Below are 26,236 nucleotides of genomic sequence, written 5' to 3' on the forward strand. Positions count from 1 at the left end.
TAAAAACAGAATTCCTGCTTTATTCTCCACAAGCTGCCAACAAGACAGAAACAGAGAGGGGAGTCAGTAGCGCATGGCAGCTCAAGCACTGGAGCAAACGGACGTCCGAGAGATCAGACGAGGCTGGGAGCACGTGTGGCGTCCTCTGTAACGGGTTTCAGGTGTGGACGGTGCCAGGCGCAGCGCTCATCGGATCAGCATGCAAGCACAGCAGTGACCACGCGCCCAGTGCTGGCAAAAGCATCTAGTCATTCCTACTACACAAAATGAATCTGTCCAAAATTTGTAACGGCTCTGCAATTAGAGAACTTATCTCTGCTACTGCTAAGAATAAGCCCTTCCCTACTAACTCCTTCTCCAGGTAAGAAAACCAAAGGCATGAAGAAGTTTGGCCTGGTGAGTGATCGATCAGGGTGCTGGTTTCTGACCCATCCCCTGTTAGGAACTATTACTACAAACACCTGTTTATTTCCAGACAGAACATGTACCTACAGTCATTTCTCGAGAACCTATACTAATAAGCAAAGGCACAGAAACCTGAAATCAATACTTAATTCTAAAAATCTCGTTTTACCTAGTGATTCCATCTTCCTCTCTGGCAATCAGACCGACTGCTGTGTTTCCTGAGGTCTCTACTTTAGAGGATGAATAAGGCATCGAAATCCACTAACTGGACTGCAGACTCCTAAACAACGAAGAGTTGACTATAATCTCTATTTAAACTTTTTTAAGTACTAAAGATATTTCCAATAGCCTGGTTCTATTCCCTGGAAGTCCTACCTCACAATATTAAATTCAGCTGAAGAGACAATAGTACCATTTATACTTAAATATTGCTAATCTTTGGATAAGCAAGAAAGTAAAACACTGATATCCTAAATATATTTCCCTGGTGAAAATCACATAAGCATATTAGATACAAGAATATTTTTAAAGATATCAAACATTTATTTACCAATATTTTTTCCTGGTCTTAAATCTTGGGTATTTTGGAATTTCCCATCTTACACTTTGTTCCTGTCCCTAGCTCCTCCTAAGTTTATACTACTCAAGTAATTTGCTTTGTTTATCAAAGAAACAAAAAACGCTGATATTTCATTGCATGTAGCTAACAATTCAGAAATAAAGAATCCTATTTATGAAGCACACTGCGTCCTAAGCCGTAGAAACTGAACTTCAGCGGTGTTACATTGCCGGCCACTACTAAACGGGGAAGCCTTTCCCTTCACTGAACGAGGCTGGTCAGTTTCCACTGCGTGGGCGGGGCCGGGGGCGGGCCGAGCTGGCACGGCGGGCTCACAGGTCACTCTCCCCGTAGAGCGCGGAGGAGAAGGCAGCGTAGTCCAGCGCGCCGGGCACCGAGCCCGGGCCCTTGTAGGCGGGCATGCGGCTCAGGCAGTACTGCGCCTGATCCGGGGGCAGCTCGCGCCGCAGCTCCTCCGCCAGGATGTAGGGCTGCAAGAGACGGGGGTTTGCGGGTCAGTGCGGGGAAGCCTGCAGGGGCCTGGTGCTCCTGCTGCTGCCTCCCCGAGGGGGGGTATCGGGTGTGGAAAGCAGGGTGGGGCTCACAGCCCATCCAGCTTCCTCACCCGGACCCTGGAGCCTCTTCGGAGGGGAGGAGGAGTGAATACGGGGACCCTGCTCACCGGCGGGCGGCGTCTGATGTGTGTGACTTGTGCATTAGAAAGGGGAGCCGTTTCCTGCTGGGCTTACTAAAATACGAGAAACAGGCTGCAATGGAGAAAACCTCTCTCTAAAATAAAAACTGGCATCCAAAAATGGAGTCTTTTAAAAAAATGTCACATGCCCAACAGGAAATAGAGTAATTCTGGTAAAATGGACTGGCTGGTAAGAGTCACAATAAATGAATAGCAAATGTCATGCTGTGATTTATAAAAGGGTTTTGGGGACTTCGATGAGCGATGGCTTATTACCTCCTAGGCCAGGTGGGCTGTCTCCCCTCCATCTCCTCCCCATGAGAAAGGATTCATTTTAAAATAAACATTCCTCTTTTTATGATACTTTACCTTCTCTGATGGTATAAGGGACTAGCACGGCCCTGCTAATGTGTGCTATTACCCATCTCCTTTTTCGTCTCACCCAAAACACTGGGTAAAAGGATCCAATACCTCAAACTGACTTTATAGCTGCTGAGATATTTTTTGTTTGGAGGATGATACAAAACTTCTAGACTTTCAATTAAACTCCTACTTACTTTCTAGACTATATGTAATGAAAAGCTTGCCAGTTTTTTAACTGCTGGACAACTCCAGTGTGTGGGCACAAAGTTAGGGTCATTGATCCTTAAGAGAAGGTCCCTGTTCCCTAACGTCTAAATTGTGTTATTTCTTCTGAGTCTACCAACTCAGAATGCAAAATGGGGTGGAACCAGTAAAATACACACACACAAAAAAAACTATAAAATACACACTTGGTTCCTCCCATAAACTCACTGTGAGGCCCAAACCCAAATTTCGGGATACGTCTGTGTTTTTCTGGTCTGGGCAAACCACCGCTGTTTCCCTGCCACTTTCTGGGTGCAGTGCTGCTGCGGAACAACAGGCACTGGTGTCGAATGGGTTTTACGTGCAAAGCTGTTTCTGTGCTCATTATGAGAATGCAGTGGGCTGGTGCAAGTGCAGAGGAAAGAAAACCTGTCCATGCAGACCTTATCAGATGCCAGGATGCGGAAGGAGGCGATGACCTGCTCAGCTGTGTCGGTGTCGGCTGTCTCTCTGGTCATGAAGTCGATGAAGGACTGGAAGGTGACAGTGCCCTGTCCATTGGGATCCACCAGGGTCATGATGCGGGCAAATTCGGCCTCACCCTGTGGCAGGGTTGCAAAGAAACATTTACTTCAAGAGCTCACAATGGACAGAACTATTCTCTGGTTCTTCCCTACTGCCTGCATGTTCCTTAGTGTGTAAGAACGAAAGTATTCCTGCATCCCCTTCAGTCCCTGGAACAATTCCCAGCATGACCCAGGTTCTCCATCCAATGGCTGTAATAGTTGCTCTGGCTGCAAGCCAGAAGCTCCTGAACGTCAGACTTCCTTCCGCCCTGGGACCCATTGTTCTCTAGGCCTGAATAGAAGAAGAGGAATTCAGGGAGGGAGTTGGGCCCTTTCTAGACAACTGAGAAGAGCAACATGCTAAATAAAAGACAGTTCAGAAGATGGCTCTCATGACTGTTATTTTCAAGGTTGGAGAGGCAGCTCATGTTGAAAATACACAATAGTGGGCAACAGAGAGAAGTGAGGTGAGTGGTACCATCACAGCCCACAGGGAAATGTAAGACTGTTAGTGACTTATTACTAAAACCTTTTAACCTTGTAAAATATTAGAGGAAACACCACTTGAAAATCATCAGGATACTATAAGCCACTGAACGTGCACTTTAAATGGGTGAACTGTATAGTATGTGAATTATATCTCAATAAAGCTGTTAAAAATTATCAGGAAAGCTTATGTTCTCTTCCTTCACTAAAAAATATCTGACTGCCCTGGCCAGGTGACTCAGTTGCTTAGAGCATTGTCCTGATATGCCAAGGTTGCAGGTTCAATTCCCCAGTCAGGGCACATATAAGAATCAATCAATGAATGCATCAATAAGTGGAACAACAGATTGATGTTTTTGTACCTCCCTCCTTCCTCCCTCCTTCCTCCCTCCCTCTAAAATCAATTTTTAAAAATCTGATGAATTACTAAATAAAAACATATGTTCTAGCTCTGTGAAGTTACTTTATATAGTAGCAATCAATCTTCAAAAATATTATCCTAGTCAATGACATTGGACCAAACCCAAATGTGCTATTGTCCTTTATGGTGGCCACCTCCTATAAAACACCCAAGTTCAATAAAATATCCAACCTTAGTGAAATTTCCACTTCTGCCTTACCAAATCATAGCCCATGGAAATCAGGCAGGCTCTGAAATCCTCATGATCCATCAGGCCATTCTTCCTCTGCCAACAAATAGAAACAGACAAGCTGAGACTTAGAGGCAAATGAGCAACTGTACTTGATCCAGGGGACAAAACCCAGGGAGACGGGACACCAGGAGTTTTGCCAAGAAACTGTAAAGGTCACCACTGACTTACAGGAAGACTGGAGCCAACACAGAGATGTTACAAAATGAATTCTTAAGAAGAGAGAAGGGAGATAGACAACAGACTGAAAAGAAAAAAGACCACGCATTCAAGAACGCAATGGAAGGACATGCCCAGTGCCATGGAAAATGACCTAGTTAGGAGCTGACTGCTGCTACCCACTGAAGACAGAGCATACCCTACGCCACTCTCAGGCCCTGGGCTGGGATGGAGTGGCCCTTCTGTGTGGCAAACTTGGCCTTAGCCCTGATCCTGTGAAGGTCTACACAGCAGCTCACAGAGAGGCCACATGGACAATGGCCCTCCCAGTGGAGTGAGGACTGGGCAGGATGCACGGTGGCCTAGGTTCTAGTGACACAGGTGTCCACCCAAGCCCTGGGTGTGATGTGGAGCACAGGCTGCACTGAAGACTACTTCGAGGGTTTTGAGAGGACAGTTAAGGTGCTAGCACCAAATAAAAAACTAAAGATAAGAAAACATTTTTATTATTAGCCAAGCCAATTAATAAGGAGAGGTTCTTTTCTGGTATTTTCATAGTCCCAAAAGCTTACATCAGAGGTTCCTTTTTCTGTGAATGTCTGTTCTCTCACCTTGGTGATCAGCCCCGAGTCACCCCCTGCCCCTCTCAGCAGCGGTCTCCAAAGCGATGCTTCCCACTGTGGACACTCCTCCCTCTCCACCGCCTCCCTCGGGCTCTCCTGCCTCCTTTCGTCGGGGTTAATTCCCTGGGACCTGGGCCTTCTCTCTTCTTACTCTCTAGACCTTCTCTTGCCAGAGATGACTGTTAGGTTTCAGCCCTAAAGCCCAGAACGGGATGTCTCACTGCACAGGGTAGCTCCAATTCAGCAAGCACCCTTTTCTTGTGTTCTCAAGGCTCAGAGTGTCCAGGTCATTTTTAATCTTTCCTTTTCCCACAGCAACCTATCACTAAATTGTCAGATTTCTGTGATAACTGATCTGTCTGTTCTCTTCTCTTCACTCCCAGCACTCCTGCCCCTCAGCTGGGAAGTTCACGTTCTTCTTCCCTCACATCTGACCCTCTGCTCACCTTCTCTCCCCTCCCCCAACCCTGCAGCCCCCCTTACCCACCGGGCACATTCTTCTGAAGCCAGCTCCTTTAGACCTACCACACCTCCTCTCTACAGCTCCAGCAACAGGCCTGCAGGCCACAGGGTTGGGCCTCTGCTATTCCTGTCTCTCCTTTTTAATGGGAAGGGGAACTCAAGTGGATTGTGTCCCTGACACCTCTCCCCACGACCTCCAGCAAACTCTGTTGCCCTCCAAGACACGTAATGCTTAACATTTAATTTAAACAAATGTTCCAACTTAGAAGGCTCTGCATCAGCCTCCTTGGACTTTTGTTGCAAAGGACAGTCTCATTCTCTTGGATTCAAATAAAGATGCGTTTTTAATGGGACGTGGCCCAAATGAGCGAGAGCTGTCCAACAAGCCCAGAAGGGTTTGTTCAGGAACAAGACCAATTATTTCCCACCACGGAAACTTGAGTGTCGGTGAATGAAGTCAGGGCAGTACCACAGCAGGTTTCCACACTGAGAAGCCGAAACCAGGCCAATGTCCATCTCCGCATCCACATGTAATTCCTTATTCAGGCCTCGGCCCCCAGTCAGAAGTCTACCGTCTGGGATCTCTAATGGGCCTGCCTTTGGCCAGGCCTGCGCACAAGCATCTTAACCATTTACTGATATTTGTAAATCATTAGCAGGGTCCCAAACAAAGTAATGGTATGTCCTTTTTTTCTATATCCCTAACAAATGGAATGTGGCCTTTATGATAAACAAACTGGGAATTTTCTTATAGATACTTGGTGATAGTCAATATTGAAATCAAAGTACACTTAACATTTTATAAATGACCACCATTTTGTTGGTGCATTTTCCTTAAAACATTTCAAGAGCCCATTTTGTTAATTAAAAAGAAAATTAAGTGTTATGTGTCACAAGAACGGGTTATACTTCTATCATGTACTTTGTCTAAATAGTTACTTGGGAAAACTACCTCAGAGGTTTATATTAAGTGACCTAAATCCAACAACCACATTTTGTAATGGGTAAATGTTCACACAGAGCCTTCACTAGCTTTACTGCCAAGTACAGAGGGATTTACGGAGTCACCTGCACACAGCAGCACACAATCCTGGATGTCTGTCACCTGGGCAACATCAGCGCTTAGCACACTCCACTGTGGTGTCTATTTCCCTTTGGTGTTAATCATCCCCTGTCCCCGTAACCTTCTTGGGGCATTAAGACTTAAATTAATAATGTGGGTATTATCTTAAACATATTTGAATGTCTCTGGGACTGCCTTTCAAAGAACTCAAGGGGGACGTACCCGGTCGAAGTGGTTGAAGGAGGCTCTGAACTCGTTCATCTGCTCTTGGGTGATGCCCTTGGCATCTCTCGTCAGGATCTGCGTCTCCACCTCGTTGATGGTTCTGGCAATGGTCGTCAGCAGCAGCTCCCATCCGACACGAATGTGCTGCCAGGAAAAAGGACCGATCAGCAACAGGGGCCCCCAGCACATCCATCTTGTCCAAAGGGAGATAAGTAGGGCTTACTACAGACTTTCTACACTGTTTTACTCCACTTTTTGTGAGATTCTGCAGTGGGAAACACTCAGAAGCAAGGCCAGGGTTCTAACAGTGACCATTGATACTTTTTAAACAAAATACACAGTGCTCAGTCTCCTTGTCACTAGAAATATCTTTCCATTTCCAAAGTAGCAGGAGGGGCCCTTGGTTATATCGACTGGTGCCCAGGGAGACCAAACTGGGTCAAACTGGTAGACATGTAATTTCTGGTCATCTCTCTGGAGCTGTGCAATGACTTCCTGCTGTGATGGTGTTGCTGATGACGTCATTATGCAGTGCTTGTTGTAGTACACAAGCCTTTTTCCAAGTGGTGATGGAAAGATCCCTACCTTCCACACCTGCAGAACTTAACAGGGTCAAACAAGACAGGTGTGGGAGAAAAACACCCCAAGTGAGACGGTCACAATCAGGAACAGTGGCACAGGCGTGCGTGCTGACTGTACCTCCATGGTGTAGTTTGTGTGCCTGTTGTCGAAGACCAGGGCCTCCTGGATGAGCTGGTGGTCTCCCTCGAGCTTGTCAATGTTGTTCTTATAGTTGATGATGTTGTGCTCGTACTGCTTCAGCTGATTCATCTGGTCCTCCAGGGATGCTGTGATCTGGATGGAGCTCCGGGCAATCTCCTGATGCAAAGCACAGGGGACACATGGGTGAGTGGGAGTCGGCACGCCCACTCTGCTCTGGACACTATGCCAGCAGCAGCCAACGTTGTTTCACTATCTCCGATGAGGTAGGAAAACGGAAAGTGCCACAGAACAGAACTAGCTCTAGTTCTGGTCCATCTAGAAAATGAGAAAAAAAAAATCAACTAGGATCAAGAAAAACAAAGGAAGAGGGGTAAGAAATGGGCCACTCTAGCCTCAGTGCAGAGGAGGCGGCTCCCAGCCACAGGGTCCCTGGATCGGCAGTGCCAGCAGCTACTGTGCCAGCAGCTGCAGCACTGGTCAGGGCAATGGTGCAGCCTCGGGGTGAAAGAATCCATTCCAGCTTCAGAGGTGCTCCTCTCAGAAGAAAGTTAACACTTTATCACCAAAAGGGAGGTTAAGAGAAAAAGAAGGGGGCCACTACACGTCTCCTGGCTGTTCCTGGTGATAAAACGAACCCAGAAAGCAGTGCTACTCAAAGATCCCTTTACCTCACTTAAAGTTCTGAAAATGCAAAGTGTGTGTGACCCTTTACATGCCCCTCCTCCTGAGGGGTAGGGGGGTGGGGTGGCTGACAGCCTAGATCCTGCAGAGGTTAAACCGAGAAAAAGCCCCGTGGTTGTTTTTAATGACGAAGTGAAGGGGTGGCAGCAAGAACAACCTCGTCCCCGTGAGTGTGCCACGCCCTGCGACGCCCATGGGCGCACCAGCTGCAGAAGCCTGGGGACAACCAGAGCTACCGCACGAGAGGCACCACAGCTGCGTCAGCTCTGGGACTGGCTTCCAAGTCAGAGAAAACTCTCTGCAGGCTCCAGCCTACCTCCATCTTGTTCTGGATCCAGGGCCCGATGGCGTTGGCCTGGGCGGCAAACTGGCGCCGCAGGCGCTCGTTGGCGTGCTGGCGGGCCAGCTCCTCCTGCAGGGACTGATCCCGGATGGGCACCAGCTGCTTCACCTGTCAGGGCCAAGGGCAACAGGGGTTAGAGGCCAGCTTTGGTCCAGTGGGGGTGACCAAAGGATGGAGTGATGGTCCAACGGGTGGGGATGACAGGGGGTGAGGCTGGGGGAGGGGGAGGGAAGGGTGCGGGACATAAGGAGAGGAAGAAGTGTGGGAGTCCCAACTCTAGGACTAAAAGAACAGTCCACTCTAGCCTTGAGGGCCACCCAGTGCCACCCAGTGCCTGCTTAAGGCTGGGTGTGTCTGTGATGGGGACTCAGAAATTCCTCTCAGCTGCAGCTCTCACCCCACAAGCCCAGGTCCAGAATACAACACAGGATTTGTGAACTTGAATGAGGGAAAACTGGCATCTTTATTTTCACTCTCTAATGGAAAGTTAGTACTTCCTTGGATTATGAATGTTGGCAGCAAGTCCACAGTAGGATTTGGCAATACTGTGACTTCATTGCAATAGAAATCACAGACGTTCTCCTATAACATTGGTGATCGCCTGCCTCTCGAAACACAGCTGCTTCAGTGCCCTTAGACCTGCCCTTAGATCTTGGTTTTAATGTGTTAGTAGGAAGCCCATATATTACTACATCCCACCTTTAAAACATATTTTAATGACTATAGTTTAATGTAATTTTTTTCTGTTGTAGCCTTTGAATATTTATTCGAATTTACAAATATTATCATCAGGAAGGATCCACAGGCTTCCCCAGACGGTGAAAGGGTCCAAGACAGACCAAGCCAAGGACCCTGGCTCAGTCCTGTGGGATGCTGGTACCAGGAAGGCACTGCGCCCACCTGCCCCTGCGTGTCCACTCACTCATGCCCTGAGATGTGCACTTTAACGCTATCCCCCATTCTCTCTGAATCAATGGACAGAAGAGCTGCTTCAGAAATCTTTTTTGTGTCTCCTGCAAAACTGCTGCTGTAGACATTATTCGACTTCCCTTTCACAGAAGTCCTTGCAGCCAATCCGCTTTATGACTTAGTGAATGGAGAGGAGTTTGTCTCCCTGGAAGAAGTGTGATTTCCCTTTTCTCAAGGCATCTACCTAGCTGGACATGTTCCCTTTTTTCTTGGCTGTCAGAAGACCGGGGCTAACTCCCCACAGTCCCCTTCCCATGCCTGGTTTTCCCTTTTGCATTGTTTGTAACTACACGACTAATGTGTGTGTTTTCACAGCAAGCACTCGCGGCCATGGGACTCACTCCCTAACGACTATGTGAGCCCATAAATGGCTGTGCTGTAACCTTAACCATAAAAACGAATCTTTCTTAAGAAGGGACCACAGGCTCAAATGAGCTCATTTTCATGATCATTGAATTTTTTTTAATCCTCATGGGAGGACATTTTTTTTTTCATTGCTCTTAGAGACATTGGGAGAGATTGAAACATTAATGTGAGAAAGAAGAATCAATTGGTTGCCTCCTGTACATGCCCAGACCAGGGGGATTGGTGCCTGGACTGAGAATCATATACATCTGGACCCAGGGGTCACACGCACCTGAGCCCAGACTGGGGATTGAACCTGCGCCCTAGGAATGTACCCTGAGTGGGAATCAAACCTGCCGCCTTTTGGTTAGGGGACAATGCTCCAACCAACTGAGCCACACCGGCCAGGGCTATCACTGAATTTAAAGGCAGTTTCCCACGATTTAAAAAGCAGCAAGTTAGGAAGAGTACTTTAGTTCCCCATGTACAGTTTTCTAAGCAATTCTTCTGAATTGAAAATTCACACACGTTTGCGACATGTTTATCCCATATTCTAAAAATTCGTTAATGGAACACTACAGGCAAGATGATGCCACCAAATCTTTATCTGGGGATTTAAAAATGGTTTCCCTCATGGTATCAGTATCATAACCTTTACAGATTCTGCCAGCATTTATAAGACTTTCTGGAAGAAAAATCATCTCTCCTTTCCTCACAAACCATGGAAGTTGCTGAATGTAATCTAAGAATTTAAGGTATTTTGTCTGTGAAATTTGGGGTAAATGAAGCAAAATCAGGCAGTCACTCTAACCCCCCCCCCGGGTCTTTATGACTGCCCTTAGCCTTGGCTTCACAAAGGGCCCAGCCCCATGCCCAGCCCCTGCTTGCTACCTACCTTCTCCCACTTGGTCCGGAGCTCGTCCATGGTGACAGTGCTGTAGGGGTTGCTGGAGCTGACCCGGATGTTGTAGCTCTGAATCACCTTCTCCACCTCGTTCTGGATGGCCATGATGGACTGCCGCTCACCATCGGCCTCCGGCAGCGTGGCCTTAAACTGCTCGTGGGCAGTGATCAAGCTCTAACCAGAGACACGAGAGGGGAAACGGATCTCACTTATGTGAACCTCACAGCCTTCCACATTCCCATCTGCATGTGTATAAAAACCTCTGTAACTATACAAACCTCTGGAGAAAACTGAGTGCTGCATGTTTTGCAAAAGCTATTTTGTGCACAAAAGTCAAGTTCCTTGAAATGGAACAAAAGGTATCAGGATGACTATTTAATTGGTGGTTATAAATACAAAGTCTTCAAAAAACAACACTTTCTTTTTTTTTAAAGTCTTATTCGCTTTCATTATTTTCAATCCTCAGCTATTGTTTAAGCCATACTCTCCTCTGAGGAGCAGAACTTAACTTTGCTGCCCTTTCTAATGACAGTTTTGCCTTTAAAGTCCAACAAAATAACCCAGCATTTAACTGCCTTTATGTCTAGAGACCACTAGGAAGTATATCCCTTACTCCTCAAAAAAAAAAAATAGCTGCAGAAACCAAGAGAAACCAAGTCATTCCCTTAAGGCTTCGTAAAACCGCCATCTACCCAACGGGCCATTTGGCCCTGACCTGTGAGACAGCAGCCCCTCGGTTCAGCTGGCACGTGGATGGCACATGGACCACCTTCTAGTGCAAAGTAACATTCACTTCAGGCGCTGCCATGGCCCAGCTGCCAGCACCTTGCACTGAACAAAGAAACAACTTCAGGCACTGAGTACGGCTCCCTGGGCATCTTAGAAGCCTCAGTCACTCCAAACACAAATGAGTTTAGGTGGCTAATCTCTGACAGAGTGCATGCAAGACACACCATCACAGCCTCCTCCACAAGACAAAAGCAATGTTCAGTAAAGTAATTTCTTCCCCCTTCACCCTTCTAGAAGGCCTCTTGCTAAGGAAAATGGGCTTGAATCCCAGTCTTCAGTATCTCCTTTGTATTTGGATCCTTTTGATGACCTATCTATTTTACAGAACAAAGAATTTAAAAGTACTTAATTTTTCTATTGTATTACACATCCAATTCACTGTCCAAGGGTCTTTAAATATATTGGATCCTGGCTATTGGAGAGTAACTCTGCCCCCTAACATGGCCACTTAGCAGCCTTATTTACAACCTCTGGTCCAGCAGGAATAAGAAGAATATTTGTATTGTGGGAGACAGAAGGTGCTGATCTGTGGTTGCTGATGGTTTACCAACCGGCAAAAGTCAGTAGACTTCAATAAGCAGCTATGTGCCCACATTCTGCACCATAGTTAAACTCAGTAGCCAGGAAACCCACAACTCTCCATGAGAGATTCCAAGAGCATTCGTGTCTATTTTCTTCAATGATCCCACATTTTTGCTAAAGAACAGATCCTTTTAGATAATATTCACCATCATCTGACTGATGTTCTTTCGGTTAATTTGGCAGCAAAAGGGTGGAACACACATTTTAAAGCTAAAGCTCGAAGGGTAACGTGGGCTTTCCAATCACGTTTCTCTCAGTAGAAAAACGAAACGAGCTGAGGAGGGTCAGACAGCGAGGACAGGGCCCACCTGGATCTCCTCAATGCTGTGCACGATGAACATGTCCTGCAGGTCCTCCATGGCGCCTTCCATCCAGTTGTTGAAAGGAGCGGCTCTCTTGGCAAACTCCAGGTGGAGCTGGTCGATGGTTTCCAGCAATTTCTCAGTTCTCTGAAGATTAAACAGAAGCAAGCGTCATCAGAGGTAAAAGAATAAAAATGATCTGAAAATGTAGATGCGCTCCAGAACAATGTGCCATCACCTGACACGTGGTCGCGCACGATGCTCTCATCATTACCGAGTTTACACACAAGACCGGCCCCTGTTCTGACAGGCAGGCTGTGCCCTGCTGGTCTCCGAAGGGTCTTCTCAACCAAAGAAGGATCTCATAACCTCTGAAGTAGCCTGGTTTTGAAAGTACTTAGAGGGCTCTGTTAAGCAGCAGCTGGGAATGAGCAGCCACAGGGGAAATAAAGCCAGGGCCCTCGCCTTTCCAGTCTAACCAAGAACTTAACACAGGAGGCTGGAAGCGAAAGGAAGTCAGGTCTCAGCAATTGGCTCAGGAGTGCTGAGCTCAGTCTGATGACACTGCCAGGTGTCCTGAACATGACAAGCAAAACAGCACAGGAGAGGGGAGAGTCCTTGAGATGGCGCTGAGAAAAAGGGCTTCTGTAATGATCTTACTAAGATTGCTGGGTGTCCTGAACATCACAGTAAGAATCATACAGGGAGGGGGTGGGTAGTCCTTGAGATCTTACGCTGGGAAAGGGAGCTTCTGTAACAATTTCACTAAGACAAAGAGCCTTTACTAACTGAGAGAAAAAGCCTTTGTAGCTGTACATTATTCCCAAGGGGGAAGGAGGGGGCACCTAGAAGCCAGCTGAGGTACATAACTACTGAACCCCAATAGTCAGGGCACTTACATTAGCTGACAACCCACTTGCAACCTCGGCTCAAGTGTATACAACAAACTCACTATCCTACCAACAAACTTACGGTCTTTCCTCCACACATGGGGCATTCAGACTAGCTGGGTGCCTGCTCGCAGCTTTGTGCTCGTGTGTGTTTCCCAAATAAACTTGCTGTTTCATTTTCACTCTACATGTTTGTCTCTCGCTTGAACTCACCTCATGTGGCGAGACGAGAACCCAGGTGGGGAAGGGAGGCCCCCTGACTCGGGTCTCCCTCCCCATGTGTAGCAGAGCCCCCACACGTCCCCTCTCTGAAAACTGAGAAGCCACAGAGGGCACGTAGTAACCTGGTTTCTAAGTTAGAGGAGGTGACTCCCTAACCGTGCTGGGTAACAGATGAGTCAGGGCAGCTTCCTCGTTTTTGTCAACACTATGCAGAGAAGATGCCTTTCTCAAAAGCCACTCACCTAGTGGAGACTGGAGGAACTACAGCTTAATGTTCTCTAGTCCTCCTTCAGCATTTAACACAGACTCCTCGGTTGCCTTTCCGGCACACGAAAGCACGAGGCTTCCGGCCAGAGCGTGGCACCACCTGTGTCGTGCGGCGGAGAGGACGGTGAGCAGACCACAAGGAAAGCACCCGGTATCTACACGTCTTCCATAATCACATTCATTTCCCTCCTGTTCCAAAATATACGAGCTGTGTCTGCTACACGCCTGGTCCTTCCGCTCCCTCAACACTTCTTTCTCTAGGGGGACATGTAGCAGCCATTGGCATCTAGGATTGCATCTGATATCATGTATTTTACAACTTTCCCGGAGTTAGGGTGAAAAGTCTCAGAAAACTGGTAACTGCTTCTTTCCTCCACATCATCTGAGTCTTCATGGTGAAAGATAAGTAGATATGGTCATCTCCTCTTTACCTGCGGTTTCACTTTCCACGGTTTCAGCTACCCACAGTCAAGCACTGTCTGAAAATATGGCATTTCCCCAACCAAGGACGCCCTCTGCTCCGACACCCAACTATCAGCATCGACATGGTTCGATGACCCAGGATCCACAGAAGCAGATGACCTTCCTTCAGAGGTATTTCCAGAAGGTCAGCCACAGCCTACGTCACCCGGTGCCCCTCACCTCATCACACGGGCACTGTGTCATCTCACACTAGCACAAGACGGTGAGGACAGGATAATAAGATATTTTGAGAGAGAGAAACCATGTTCACATAACTTTTATTATAGTATATATTTTTAAATTGTTCTGCTTTATTATTGTTGTTGTTACTCTGTTACTGGGCCTAATTTATAAATTACACTTTATCGTAGGTATGTTTCGGTAGGAAAAAACATATATATATATAGGGTGCAGTATTGTGCGCATATATATATATATATATATATATATATATATATATATATATACGGTTTCATGCCTCCCCTGGGGGTCTTGGTCTTTCCCCTGAGGATAAGGGGGAGCTGCAGTACAGTTAAACACCAGCTGCTTCCTGCTGTCTATCCTTGTCTTAAACTTGAGTAAAGCCAATTCATCCTGACTCTTTTCCTTTTATTTTTCTTACGTCAACATTTGTTGCCATTTCCCTTTGCATGTGTCGAGTTAAGGTCTTCCTGATCTTGACTCAGTCACAGTTCAGTGTACTCTTACACAAGGATTTTTGGAAAGTCACTGTAATGACTACTGGATACAAAATCGGTTATACCATATCTCGTGACCTCTGGATTTTTTAATTCACAAGTACGGTGCACTGCTGTACGGATAAATTATAGTACAAACTTTCCAACTTCCTGTTTGCCTCTTTTTCCTACTTTTCATACTCTCTTTAGAGGCTCCTTTCACTGGATAATCTGGTTTGTTTTATACATGTACTGCCACAGAAAAACAAGAAATTAATAACAGGGACTTAATTAAGAAGCCTCTACTTGCTGGTGTGGCTCAGTGGATTGAGCGTGGACCTGTTAACCAAGGGGTCGCTGGTTCAATTCCCCATCAGGGCACATGCCTGAGTTGCAGGCCAGGTCCCCAGTAGGGGATGTCTTAAGAGGCAACCACACATTGATGTTTCTCTCCTTCTCTTTCTCTCTCCCTTCACCTCTCTCTCTTTAAAAAAAAAAAAGCCTCTACTAAAAGGTTTCATGTTGTTTTGGCCAGGTAGCTGAGTTGGTTATGGTATCTTCACGATACACCAAGGTTGCAGGTTTGATCCCCAGTCAGGGCACATACAAGAACTAACCAATGAATGCATGGACAAGTAGAACAACAAACTGATGTTTCCCTCTCTCTCTCAAATCAATACTTTTTTAAAAAAAAGAGGCCACATCATCGGTGGCTCAGAGACCTCACCTCCAGGGCCTCTCTCCTCTTCTGCGTCAGCGTGCCCAGCCTGTCCCACTGGTCACAGATCTTCTGGCAGCGATCGTTGACATTCACGGCGTCATGATAGTCCAGCTCGCTGTCAGAAGTGAAAACAAAGATGGGTTTTCGCAGATGACGTCAGGAAGAATGAACATGGGTCCAAATAAACAGATCACATATGTTTTTTATAAAGGTTCTGAGAGAACTGGCAGGTATTTCACCGTTTCGTTAACCATCACCACTGCAAACACGATCCCTATTCTGACAAATTATGAGAAAAATTAGCAAAACTTTGCTGGTTGAAAGGTTTGTAAACAGAGATCAATGCTGTTTTTTTGATGCCTCAGGCTGATTATTCTCCCTTCAATTTCTTGGCCGTTCCCCTGGAGAGCGTTATTTTAAGTGGCAGGGCACCGGTAAGTGACGCCAATGGTTTGACCTGAGGACAGCCCTGCGGGCCGTGCTGACGCCACAGCAACTGGAATGTCAAAATGAATCAAGGGGTGTAGGTGTCAGCTTGCACCCGTGTGTCCTCGGTGCCTCTCAAGGGCACTGGGCCTCACCCGTCACAGCGAGATGAACACCCTGTCCTGAAGGGGCAGTGGGACTCGGGCACTGGAGGGACGTCTAATGCCCCGCCGGACAGAGCCCTTCCTCTTGTGGACGAAGAGGTTCCGACTGGTCTCAGGCCACCGTGTGACAGCGAGAACGAGATTTCTCACTACGTGATTCCTCGTCCTCACCAGCCCGTCCAGACATCCTAACAGGAGCTTTGCAATGTGAAGGGATGTGAATCCACTGCTCAGGCACTAAAACACTAAATGCTGGAGAGAATTTAAACCCCCTCTGGTTAAGATCAATGTGAGACTCGCAGAGGTTTAAAGGCGTCTTCAGGAGACTCCTCCCGAGCAGCCCAGACAAAGGGCACCTTCCCCTACTACACCCAGTCCCGACGCTTCCCTTTAGCTCTTAACAGACCTTAATTGTTTTTAACAAGACCTTAAATTTGGGCAATGGCTGTTTGTTACTTGTTTTTTCCCCTCTTAAATAACATTAACTTGTCCTTATTGAATGTCCCTGTTCCTGTCACTGGATAAAGGAGACGCATATGGCTGTGATCCTGGAGTTCTTCCAGTGGCTAAGAAGCTCCCTGTCACCGAATTAAAGTTCGTTGGGTTCTTATGAGCAGCTTTCTACACACACATACGTGTCACTGACTGAGAGGAACTGAGATTCTTGTGCTTATTTTTATAACCAAATAACCAGACACACCAGCACTTTGCACAGCCCTGAATGAGAAGTGAAAAGGCCGCAGCTCTCCAGAATGTTGACATGAAAGAGAAGAAAAACTTCAAAACGAAACCCAGGAATCGTACTGTTGAGTAATGGAGGCACCAGTGCTCAGGGCTCGCAGTTATATTCAGGGTGAACATTCCACCCTCTTCTCTTAACTCACGTGTGCTGGTGCCACACACACCTGCTCTCCAGGAGGCAGGGCCTGCACCACGGGGCACACTATTCTACACGCACTCTCAGAACTGCACACACAGTTTGAGTTCTTATTTCAGGAAAGTTAAACGGGACAGGGTCATTAATAAGATGAAAAGGAGCCCAGATTTAAATTCTGTACATGGTTCTTCTCTTCACTATGTGAAGAGATAGGCATTGGATATACCTGGAATCATAAGAATAATTAAAAATTACTACTTAACTTTTATGGGCAATACTTAAGACCATTTTGAATGACTCATGAGAGCTACTGCAGAGCATTGAATGGCTGGAGTCTCTTTCACCCCCCGTTTCATTTGCGAGTGCCAACGGGCAGCCCGACACCCAGCTGCAGGTGGCAGGAGAAGTCAGACTGCAGTGCATCAGACAGAAGTGGTGACCAGCACACTGCGAAGAGGCTGTCTGGGCTAAAAAAAAAACTCTTGAAATAGGCCAGACCTGTTAACTAAGAGGTAAGGAGCATGGGAATTTTAAAGTATAACATAATGAAATAAACGTTTATGTTATCATTATGTGACAAGCTCTAAAACTTTGTAGACCTATCAGTGATTACGAGGAGGGGAAAGGAGCAGGGATGAAATTTTGCGTTTATCGAAAGGGGACAAGGGTCTTTAGAGAAACTTGGAAAAATCGTGGGCAGCCTCTCCCAGAGGGCGGCCCCGGCCACAGGCTGCACCCTGCACAGAACGGCACTGGTGGATGGTGGCGTGGGGCTGCCCTGTCTCCTCCTGCAGAGCTCAGGCATCATCTCTGTTTGTTTCTGGACAGGAGTGTGGTTGCCACCGGCACCCGGGCCTGGTGGGCCCCCTGTCCAAGCTGCGCTCCGGGACCCCTGCTGCGTCTCATGCTCCTGCAGGTGCACTGCCCATTCCAGGGGCCAGGGTGCTGCAGGATGAGTCACACAGGGATCCCCCACCACCAAAGAACTGAAGCCAAAACAGTTCATCCCTTAGAAAAACAGGACGAATCCTACCCCAGAATCCTCCAGCTTCACTCTCCCTAAGTTCCGCACAGAAAAGGAAGGCCAGGCCCGGGAGCCTTCCACTGGCCCACACCTGCAGGTGTCTGCGGCTGCACATACTTGAGCTCCTGAGCGATGGCGGCGATCTGCTCCACGCGGTCCTGGTGTGCGGCCAGGTCGCTCTCAAAGGCCTCGTGCTTCCTCAGCAGGGCCCGCACCTCGGTCAGCGACGCCGACTCGTAGTCTTTCTGCAGCAGGATCTGTTCTTTGCCTGCAAAGTTTGTCACAAGAGTGAGAACACTCTGAAATCACATGGCAGCTTCCTTGAGTCTACACAGTGCTCGGGGATCGTTAACCCGGAGAAGAGGGGCAGGGAGCCAGGCCAAACTCAGGCGGCAGCATCACACCTGGGGTTCAGGCCTCCCTTTGAGGACGATGAAAGCCCATGTCTCCAAATACAGGGGAAGCCAGCAGGCAGCATCCCAATAACACACCTGCCTTGTTCGTGATCCTGGTAGTGAGGATGTGATTCTCCAGGGCGCCCCTCAGTCAGGTTAGTAATTATTAGCTCACAGTCACCTGGACTCGTCGGGCAACACACTTGAACTCTGTCTGCCTACCCTAATTCTTTCTGTTTGAAAGCTTTACTTTCTGTGGTAAATATAGTCTGTAGTTTTTTTCCTAATAAATTAGACAGTTCCTCTCTGAGTGTCTACCTATTTCCCCACAAATATTTCTTAAATCGAGCAATGGCTGGACACACATTCTTCCCCTGGTTGGTGACCTTTAAGAATTTCATTCTTTAAAGCTAGAAACAGAAAGCAAATGATCACATATTTAATAGTGACAGCCTAGCACTAAGCGCCAGAGACTGATTTAAATGCTTTATAAATATGAACTCATTACGTCTTCCTCCAAACTCTGTGTGGTGTAGGTGTGTGTGGGGGAGGTTGGTTTCTGTCACTCCCACTGTGAAGAGGTCACAGAGGCACTGAGAGGTGAGGACTCTCCTCAGAGGCACAGAGATGACAGGTGACAAGGCCAGGGCTCCAGGTTGGGGCCTGTAAGTATCCTGGAGGCAATCCCATCACTCGCACCCTGAGAGGCGCCTGGGACCACAGGATGAGGACACCTCCCGTTCTGCGACAGGACAGGGGGGAGTCTAGCACAGCAGATAGCAGCCTGCAGGCGACGTCAAGACCATGGTCCATGGCTGCGGGAACAGGACTGAGCAGAGCTGAGGGAGGGAGGTGGGTCTGAGTGCCGTGAGGACACTAAGAGGAGACAGCACTACCTGCCTTCTTCCTTTCCAAGCAACTTTCTAAGTAGGAAATTATGCTGCTTTGTGGCATTTAATAAATGTCCTGTTGGCAAAAGCCAAGCTGTCTGACCCACAGTTAGGGAATGAACAGATACTTGTAGAACCAAGTAAAGAAAGATGGGGGGACAGAAGGAGGCAAGTGTGGCAAGAAGGCATTTTGACAGGTACATTATCTGCTTAATTAGAAAAGGAGAGGTTCAGCACAAGAGAGCAGAGTGGAGAGAGGCAGGGACCCCCACCCCGTGCAGGGTCTCCGACATCAGGGCAGAGTGAGTAACTGCACTGTGGCTCTGTCCCCACCCCAAGCCGGGTCGCTCACCGTAAGCCCAGGTCTCGTGCGTGGACGCCTTCTGCCGGAACTTCTCGGCCAGGTGCTCCACGCGCTCCAGCCTCCGGATCTCGTTCAGCAGCCACTCCTCGTAGCCCTTCTCCGCCTGCTCCAGCCTCTGCCAGGCCCCGGCGATGTCCTGTGGGCAAGGACGGCCAGGCCCGGGGTCACACTCGGCCTCTCGGGCATCCCTGTGAACCCCTCCACTGCGTGGTGGACACTGCCATCCTGTTTTCTGTCCCTTTCCTCACCTTCCCCCATGACCATTCAAATGTGCCAGCTTCTAAATGTCTACTTATCACTGGGGCCTTTGAAAACTGGCCTAGTTGTCCTCATGAGTGAACAAATGCCTGAGACTCTCCAGATGTGGCTCTCAGAGGCTAACAGGGCTTTACTTTTCTGGCCACAAGACAAGGACGCCTTCTCACAGCCACTTAGAAACTGACTCAATTCACAACCGCTTTGACTCAGTGACCGGGCTCAGCCGGCCGGTGGCCATCAGCTGTCTCCTAGACATCACACACATGCTGGGCGCAAGCCAGAGACTCGATGTAAGAGGGGCAACACCCAGCAAGTCCCTGTCCTGTGCAGCCTTCACATCGGCTGCGGAGAAAGACAGTGACTAAGCCCATCTGTGTAGGACAGGGATGTTCTGTGACGGAAAAACAACACAGGATCGGGGGAGGCCAAGTGCCCACAGGGGAGCCGTCCTTCAGGCAGGTTACTTAGAGAAGAGCCCTCCCGTTTGGGGAGGTGGCCTCTGAGCCGAAACCTCGTGACAGAAAAGTCAGTTTTGTGCAGAAGTGGGGAGTGAGTGTTCCGGGCCCCAGATGACGGTGGTGGCTGCTGTGAACAGCATGAATTTTACGGACAAAAGAAAAAGAAGAGGCCGTGAGAGAGTTAGTGTGGGGCCCAAGGAGAGAGGCTGGTGGCCTGGCCAGGGGGTGGCAGTGAGTGCAGAGAAGGGGACAGGTTTAAGATGTGATCTGGAAGTGGAGCCACTGGGACTGGGTGAGGGACTGGATGCAAAACAATGACACAAAGAGGGGGTCAGCAGTGACACCAGGGTCTGGGGCTTCAGTTTCTTGGAGGTGCCGTCCACTAACAAGAGAGCACTGCGAGGCATTCTGGGCTGCGTGAGGTCTGAGGTGCTTTTGAGACATCCAGGCAGATCCAGGAACCTGGAATTCAGGAGCATTCTGAGTTGGAGACTAAAATCTGGACGCACAGGTGTCTGGGCGGGAATTAGAGCCACGGGCCTGGGCAGGACCACCCAGGGGCCTGAGGACAGAGGAGACAGCCAGCAGAACCCAGGAACCTCTGTGCACAGGGCAGGCAGAGGAGGCCAAGCTTGGAGCAGTGACAGAAGGACCCATCGGTGAGGAAGAAAACAGTAAGTTCAAGAGCAGAAGGAGTTTCAGGAAGGAGGCGATGGTGAACAGGCTTGCAGCTACAGGGAACAGGAAGTAAAGTGACTGTTGATGGGATTGTCAGCATGGATGCTGTTGACTTGGGTGAGAACAGTCCCAGAGTAGGGGACAGAAGCCAGGTTACTGCAGCGTGAAGAGTAGAAAGAGTTGGGGGGTGGCATTGGTGGAGGGCTGAAAACCAGTCTCTTAAGGACACTTTCTAGACGTTCCGCTGTGAAGGGCAGCTGAGCAATGGGATACTCCACGGGGGCAGGGAGTCACAGAGGCCTTACTTTTTGTTTTGCTGGTTCTACAGGTCCCTGTGTGTCAATGCAAGGGATCCAGCAGAGGAAGGAAGGTGAACAGGGGAGGTGACAGTGCAGAACAGAGGCCACTGGGCCTAGGTGATGGTAGACCGGGTAGGGACACTCCGCCAGGTGTGCAGAGGGAGGAGAGGATGAGGCCATTCATCAGGGTTTATTAAAGGCCCGCTATTGGGGAGGCACCAGTGCAGAGGGCGGTCAGAGCTGCGTGGCGGTGGGGAGGAGACACCAAGAATGAACTGGTTGCAGGGCCGAAGCTCTGCTCCTAAGCTGAGACCCCTCAGCAGCCCCCAGGAAGAGGCCCGGGCTACTCACCGACACCATCTTGCCCTCGGAGGGCATGAAGGCGGGCCGGTTGCTGATCCGCAGCTTGGTCTGCAGCGTGTTGAAGTTGATCTCCAGCTGGCACTTCTCCTGCACCTTCGGGGGCTTGTGCTTGCGGCGGTAGTCCCGGAAGTCCTCCAGCTTCTTCTGCATGGCCTGCATGGTCTTCTCGGGGGTCCTGTTCTCCAGCCAGGGGATCGTGCGGCGGATCCATTCCAAAAGCTGTGCCCAAAACACGTTAAGCGCTGTTAAACACACCAGCAAACTGTCCCCACGTAGAAAAGACCTCACAGTTAGGGATGGATTAACTTAATATTCCTATGGCTGCAGAAGTGCGATGCCCCACTGAAGGGAGAGGAAAGGCACCTCTGAGCGTGGGTGGACAGGTCAGCATCCCACCCACGGCCACCAGCGATTGCCCAGCGACACCACACACCAGTCAAGAACTCAGGGTCAGCACGAGTCATGTTTTACAAATGTGTGACATTTACAGGAAACTCAGGGACCAGACATTAGCAGACAAATGCTGGATGGAGCTTTCAAATGAAAAAAATTAAAAAAATAAATAAAATTAAAAATCACCTGACATGGCGAATGTAGTATAATAAAATCAGGGAAGAAGTGGGTTTAACTTAAGCTCCAACCTAATGAATTTATGTACTAAGCTAATGTATTGTAAGTCTGGGACTGACCCAATGCCACAGTATATTTTGATTTGATATCTAGTGAACACCTGAGGACAAGGTACATTCTCCTGAATTACTACCAAAGTCTTAGAAAAGAACTGCTGAAAAGCTACAGATAATTTCCACCTAAGATCACTTAGAAAATGGCAGCAGACAATAAAAGTTAGTTAAAGTGGCGATGTGTCCACGGCCTGAGGGTCTGCGGAGGAAAGGGCTGGACGTAATCACCGAGGCTCATTGTCCTCCAACCTGGCCGGGCTTTAGTCCCGAGTGAATCACTTGCTTCAGACTGGAGCAACTGAAGTGCGTGTCCTGGTACTCTTCCCAGAACAGACTGCATATCGGCTACGTGCAGTCAGGCCAAAGGCCATCTGGTGTGTGGCCTGTGTGATGGTGACCGAGTTCCATCTAAAGGGGCCCGGACCATGGGCGACAAGGCTGCTGAGTTCCCACTGATGCTAAAACTGGAACGAAAGAGCCCAGGGAGAGTGCTGTCCTCACCGAGCACCTGGCTGCCACGCACCAGGAAGGTCACGTGCGGACACCAGGGTGGAGGGCTCAGCCTCCCTCCTGTTTCCCTCTAGGGATTTATACTGGAGCCTGAGCCACATCCAGCAAGGCTGGGTGCGCTCCTCTGAGCTGGGTCACTGTGGACTAGGCCTCTGACCACGGCGCGCGGCCGCTGTGACGTCAGAACCAGGAAGAAGTCACACAGTGCAGTGTCTTCTAGGGAACCCTCCCCTGGAGGGGCCCAGCAGGAGGTGATGCCACACTCCGCTTCTCAAACATGCAGACTGCCTCTGCGCTCTGGGCTGGTGGAAAAGCCCGTCAGGAGTCCCTCAGTGCTGATAATTATGTGGTTACAGATGAACCGCCTCTGAGTTCCACTGTATTCTCCTACTTTTATTCCATCTGGGATGAAAAATGCAAAGAAAACAATACTGACAACCCGTGTTCACCCTCTCGCCTCACCCTCTGGGTGGGTACGGACAGGACTGAGGGTCACCATTTCCTTTACCTCACTCGCTAGCCTCTCATATTCTTCCATCAGCCTCTCATTCTCTTGATTCACAGCAAGAACCTTACATATCCTGTTAGCCGCTGTCTCGGCCTGTAAAACACAATAGGTAAACACAACAGCTCCGTCGACGGGACATGCACACACAAAACTGAGCGTGGCGGGCGTGAGGGGGATGGATGGGGGGCCGTACATGGCGCAGAGTTGGGTGAGGGAGGATAAGACTGAGGGCATGAATCATTTCACACCTTTTTTACAGTTTTCACACAGACTTACACGGCAGGCTGAATATACTGTAGGGAACAATGGGGAGATAACATTAGTCTGAACACAAGCTTTGTAAAACATCAAGCAAGTTAGTAACAGAAATATATGGGTCGAGGAAACTAAAATCTCAGGTCCCTGAATGTCTGCCCACTGGAGCATGCTACTGACCTCAGGACTACGGGGTGAGAACTCTCTGAAAAACCTCAGCCTTTGAGAATCAAAGCTCAAATGACTGGTCCTGAGCATGCATCAGTGCGTGGAGTTCAGATGGGATCCTTACCCAGAGCTGAACCTGCCTTAACACTTTGTTTAACCTGCATGAGAAGTTGGTGAGGCAATAACTCTCTATCATCCTTCCATGGAGGAAAACCCGGGCCCGGACTGGCAGCGTGCCCTGATCCATGGTCACAGAATGAGTCAGGAAGAACCACGTGCCATCCAGGCTCCCAAGCCTACAGCCCGTCCCAAAACCTCGCCTTCAATGCCCTGTATGGGCTGATGTCCAGTTATCCTCATGTGCTGCTGACAGTCTTAACAGGACAAGAGGAGAAACGCAGCCTTTGCCCCTCCCAATCTACCAGGGTTCTCCAAGGAGAGACATGTGAGGGGGCCAGAGACAGAAACAGATAAATACGGAGAAAAAAACACATTTACCCACAGTGTCCACCCCTCAGGCTGTTTGTCTGAAGGAATGTGAATTTTGGGGGGGTTCTAACACTGTAATATTTCCCTTCTTTCAGTTAAAATGGGCTTCGTCTTGAAAGATGCTAGAAGCCACCCCGGAGCAATGAAGGCAGCTTCTAGGGACTAGGGCCCAGGGAGGCAGTTGCTCGCATTGGGGAAACTCCCCTTAACTCCACCTTTTGTTCCTAAAGCACAATGTTTCCCACAATTTACTAGTAAAATAATATCACAGAAGGAAGGCGGGGTGAAAACGCTTCAGGAAGTGTCTAAAGTTAACGCTGTTTTAAAAAGAGCATTCACAGTTTGGAACTTGCCGTATTAGGTCATCACGAAACACCCAGAAAGATTCCAAGGTAAGATGTGAAGCGCACACACACACACACACACAACCGACGCCCATGCGGAGGGGCAGCGCGGCCCCGACGGACGCGTGGTGGGTACCTGCTCCGCGCCCGCGAAAGCATGGTAGAAACAGGACACGTACGTCATGATGGCCCTTTCGTCCGGTTTGGGGGTGTTCACAATGTCTGAGGGAGGGAAAAACAGCACAGAGAACACACACACACACGGAGAGCAGAAACCCGGGTGAACAAGGGAGGGACAAGTCGGTTTGCACCGCTCGATCTCTGGGTCTCTTGGGCCCACAGTCCCAAACCTCAGACAGATGGCTCGTGAACAGCATGATTCAAACCAGCGCTTCCCCAGTCTTCACCCTGAGGCCTCTTTTCCTCCCTCCCCTGGTGGGCTTTGGAAATGCCATCAAGGCATTACCACTGGAGCCGTGGGGTGGGCTGCGGGTCAGACTCAGAGCTTGTGGCCATTTCCCCCTGGCTCATGGGGCCCACAGCCTCTTGGCCACTTCAGGTCACCTGTGTGTCCCTTTGTGAGATGCTGGGAACAGCAGCCGAGCACCCAGCCCCGTCTCTCTGGCCGCTTTCCCATCACACCCACAGCTGTCCTCACTCTGCTCTGTGACTGGCTGCTGGTGTCAGGATGACACCCCCCCGAGAAGCATGGCAGGTGAGGCCTCTGCACATACTTACCTCACCATTTACAGAGGTCACCCAGGGTGACCAAACGTTGCGAGAGAAGGGTGTGCATGGCTTGTGCACGCTACAACCCTGGCTACCATCTGTGTTAGCTGCTGAATTAGCCAACAGGAAGACAGAAACAGAACCACATGACACATGCCCTTCCTCCTCTGACCTGTCAAAGCCATTTTCGCTGAATTGCTTTTTCACTTTACACAGAACTCAGTCACGGGACAGGATGAAGTTAAAAAGAACACACTGTGTAATTCCCTAAAGTGAAACCCAGTTTCCCAGAGGATATTAATAGAAAGGACACAGGTTTGTGTAACAGTATGGAATCTTCTGGAAGACAAACGTGAACGGCATACTAGTACACAGACAGAAAGTAAGTTTCAAAGAAAACTAGTCTTAAAAAAAAACATACAACTGCCTCCTCAGAACTAGACAGGTCTCCTTACTCACAGGAGAGGGGGAAAAGAGAAGAAACGATTGAAAGGAAATGAAGACCCACAAGGTGAAGGTGAGCGGCGACTCGTGTTTGACGTCCTCACCCCTGTACACCACGAGAGCATGACAATGACAGGAGACGTGAGTTGCTACGGCTCACCCAGCAGGTCTGTCCGGGTTTACTGAGTCTGTGTGAAGGAAACAAGGCCACCGCGCCAACGTTTGACACCCCTGGGCTCCCCACTGAGCCGCTTCAGAGGAGTCAGAGCAACGAATCTTCCCTGTTGCCCCACACATTTAGGTTGGGAAGACTTCAAACCAAATAAGTCACACCTGCCTCGTCACTCCTCCGTGTACTTCTGAGAACTGACAAGAGGCATCAAGGAATTGACAGTCCCAGAGACATCTGTCACTGGGCATGCAGCAGCCCGGGGGCAGCCAAGACCCTCCGCAAGTGCATGCGGGACAGGTCCACCTGCACGTCTGAACCTTGTGCCCACCTCAAAAAAGGGCTGTGGAGGAAAACAGGGAAGCAACGTTCATAAGCTTCTAAAATGTGAGGACAGGATGAGGA

At 48.9% G+C, this 26,236-nt stretch overlaps 1 protein-coding gene across 1 annotated transcript in view; it reads right to left on the reverse strand.

Moving 5' to 3' along the window:
- Positions 1 to 26,236, reverse strand: part of ACTN2 (actinin alpha 2) — a 65,078-nt gene continuing 38,842 nt past the window's right edge. Inside the window, exons 8-21 of the mRNA XM_045860439.1 lie at positions 24,626 to 24,711; positions 23,234 to 23,326; positions 21,521 to 21,751; positions 19,465 to 19,612; positions 17,945 to 18,095; positions 15,343 to 15,451; positions 12,104 to 12,244; positions 10,416 to 10,598; positions 8,180 to 8,314; positions 7,159 to 7,338; positions 6,457 to 6,603; positions 3,898 to 3,963; positions 2,669 to 2,827; positions 1 to 1,455 (exon numbers count right to left, since the gene is read on the reverse strand). Coding sequence (XP_045716395.1) covers positions 1,297 to 1,455; positions 2,669 to 2,827; positions 3,898 to 3,963; positions 6,457 to 6,603; positions 7,159 to 7,338; positions 8,180 to 8,314; positions 10,416 to 10,598; positions 12,104 to 12,244; positions 15,343 to 15,451; positions 17,945 to 18,095; positions 19,465 to 19,612; positions 21,521 to 21,751; positions 23,234 to 23,326; positions 24,626 to 24,711 — 1,988 coding nt within the window. The 3' untranslated portion in view covers positions 1 to 1,296. The remainder of the gene's footprint in view (positions 1,456 to 2,668; positions 2,828 to 3,897; positions 3,964 to 6,456; positions 6,604 to 7,158; positions 7,339 to 8,179; positions 8,315 to 10,415; positions 10,599 to 12,103; positions 12,245 to 15,342; positions 15,452 to 17,944; positions 18,096 to 19,464; positions 19,613 to 21,520; positions 21,752 to 23,233; positions 23,327 to 24,625; positions 24,712 to 26,236) is intronic.

Source organism: Phyllostomus hastatus, unplaced genomic scaffold (genome assembly GCF_019186645.2).
Source record: "Phyllostomus hastatus isolate PE091 unplaced genomic scaffold, TTU_PhHast_1.1 phas_contig_148, whole genome shotgun sequence".
NCBI classification, from domain to species: domain Eukaryota; kingdom Metazoa; phylum Chordata; class Mammalia; order Chiroptera; family Phyllostomidae; genus Phyllostomus; species Phyllostomus hastatus.